The 2416-nt window shown below is 43.0% G+C and overlaps 1 protein-coding gene across 1 annotated transcript; it reads right to left on the bottom strand.

Moving 5' to 3' along the window:
• Nucleotides 1-537: 537 nt before the first annotated feature.
• Nucleotides 538-2140, bottom strand: LOC143964107 (olfactory receptor 5F1-like). The gene has a single exon (XM_077473811.1). The coding sequence runs from the start codon at nt 2121-2123 to the stop codon at nt 1194-1196; it is 930 nt and encodes a 309-aa protein (XP_077329937.1). The 5' UTR covers nt 2124-2140; the 3' UTR covers nt 538-1193.
• Nucleotides 2141-2416: the final 276 nt, after the last annotated feature.

Raw genomic sequence — 2416 nt, 5'->3', positions numbered from 1 at the left:
TGCGGTGAGAGGCGTGCCTCCACTTTAGAATTTTTTATTGGACAGCTGGGGCTAATGGTACTTTACCATTGGACCAAGGCTCCAAGCTGTCCATTGAGCTCAGTGCCTCAGACAAGAAGTGAGGAGAGGCTCTGTGAGCTCATCCTCTCAGTCTGCTGCAAACAGAGTGTGCCAGCTGGTATTTAAACTGGCCGCTCTGTATGTAGCTTCTGCCAGGCTGTGCAAGGAGCTCTGTATCTCCAGAACCATAGGTTGTAGGAGCCCCAAATTGGTGGGGTAGGACTTCAGCTAAGGTCTCTGTGACAATATTGCCCTCAAAGTCGATCTTTTTACTTAAGTTCATGGCGGCTTCCTGCATTCTTGCCCTGGCCAGCTAACCCGTAGTTCCACCACTGCCAGACCAATCTCCGCTCGCCGACTTCCGGTTCCAGGTATCGGATTAGGCATCGGGAGTACTCACACAAATGCTTGGTATCGGTCTCAATACCGATACTAGTATCGGTATCGGGACAACCCTAGTGATTGGCTACACCTGATTGAGTTTACAAGTCATTTTTAGGAGGGAGTGATCCTTTTTCCAACTCAGTGATTCTGTTTTTGAATTCTTTTTTTCTGACTTGTTGGTGTTATATCTTTCACTTGGATGTTATAAGTGGCGCAGAGTAAATACAGCTGGATAAAACAAAACCTGTCTTCATTTCAGGCTGCAAAAGCAACAAAATTATTTTAAAGGGGGTGATTCTTTTTTGTACCCACTGTATACTTCTACTAATTATGCTTACAAATAAATGTTTTGAAGCAGCTCCACAGTGATTAGATATTCCTATAAAACAAATCTATTTTTCTGTTTATCTTAAAAACAAACACTGATGAAATGAAGTTCTTTTTAAAATGTGATACCTCTGGAAAACCTTCTTCTGCCATTATATCAATAATAAAGCCAAAGTTTTTGAATAAACTCTTTAAGCCCACCAACTGATTTAAACCTACATCTAAGCCAAAGTCTGGTATGCATTGGCGATCACACTGGACTGATTTGCTCTTCTACTGGCAGTTGCTAGTTGACTCTGTAGGGAGTGAGGAATGGATCATTTCCAGTGGGTAAAAACCCAATGGTGGGGTGAGGGGTGGTGGACCTCCTTGGGGGCTTGGGCTGCTAACACCCAAGAGGTTATTGGATTAGCAGGGGAACATCAGCAACATTTTTCTATTGCTCCTCTAAAGACCCTTTTGACCTCTTGGTTCCTCAGGCTGTAGATAAGTGGATTTAGCATTGGAGTCATTATGGAATAAAATACAGAGGCCACCTTGTCCTGTGTGTTGAGGACACCGGAAGATGGATGCAGGTAAGTGAAGAAAACTGCCATGTAAAAGATGGTGGAACATGTCAGATGGGATGAACAGGTGCTAAAAGCTTTCCTCCTGCTCAATGACGATTTCATTCTTACAATAGAATGAAGAATGAGCGTGTAGGAGATCAAGATGATCATCAATGAACAAACACCAAAAACAGATACAAGCACAATAGTTAATAGGTCACAGTGAAGAGTGTCAGAGCAGGACAGTTTGAGCAGTGGGGGGATCTCACAGTAGAAATGGTCAATGATGTTAGACTTGCAGTATTGTAGACTGAACACACAGCTGGTCTGAACTGACGACTGAAAGAAACCTATGGAAAATGAAAAAAAGGCCATGCAAAAACATTTACCTCTGGTCATTGTTGAGACATAGTTGAGTGGTCGGCAGATCGCCAAATATCGGTCGTATGACATGCATGAAAGAAGTAGGACTTCAGTACTTGCCAGAGCTGAGTAAAAATATATTTGAAGGACACAGCCAAGAAAGTAGATTGACCTCTTGAAAGACAGAAGGTCAGCCAGCATTTTAGGTGTTGTAATTGATGAGTAAAAAAGATCCACCAGAGACAGGAAAGTCAGAAAATAATACATTGGAGTGTGGAGCCTAGGAGAGGCATAGATAAGAGCTATCATCCCAATATTTCCCACTATTGTGATCAGGTAAACAAGGAAGAAGAATGTGAAGAGGAACGGGGCAAGTTCTTTATCTTGAGTAAGACCAGACAACTCAAATTTGATCATTTGTGTCTTGTTTACTTCCTCCATCTTGTTCTGCCCCTGTAATGGTATACAAAGCATCTCATAGTTACAAAGAACAAACCCATTTCTAGCTATATTGTTTAGTTAGTTAGCGGGGCTACCCAGGGACTGAGAATTTTCGCCCTTTCCCAGTGCCCAATGCAGACCAACATTGTCTGCCCCTGTGTATACGAATGGTGGGTTTTAAACCCCATTATACCATCCCTCTGGTCCGCCACAGCACTGATTCCTCAGTATGGCCAGGAGCTACTTACATCATAGGACCACACTTTACAGAGGGGCCTTGACAAGGCAGTGTG

Source organism: Lithobates pipiens, unplaced genomic scaffold (assembly GCF_037356315.1).
Source record: "Lithobates pipiens isolate NorthernLeopardFrog02 unplaced genomic scaffold, aLitPip1_a1.2 Scaffold_8, whole genome shotgun sequence".
NCBI classification, from domain to species: Eukaryota; Metazoa; Chordata; class Amphibia; order Anura; family Ranidae; genus Lithobates; species Lithobates pipiens.
Note: the sequence above shows the minus strand (reverse complement) of the source record. Positions and strands in the feature narration are given on the sequence as shown.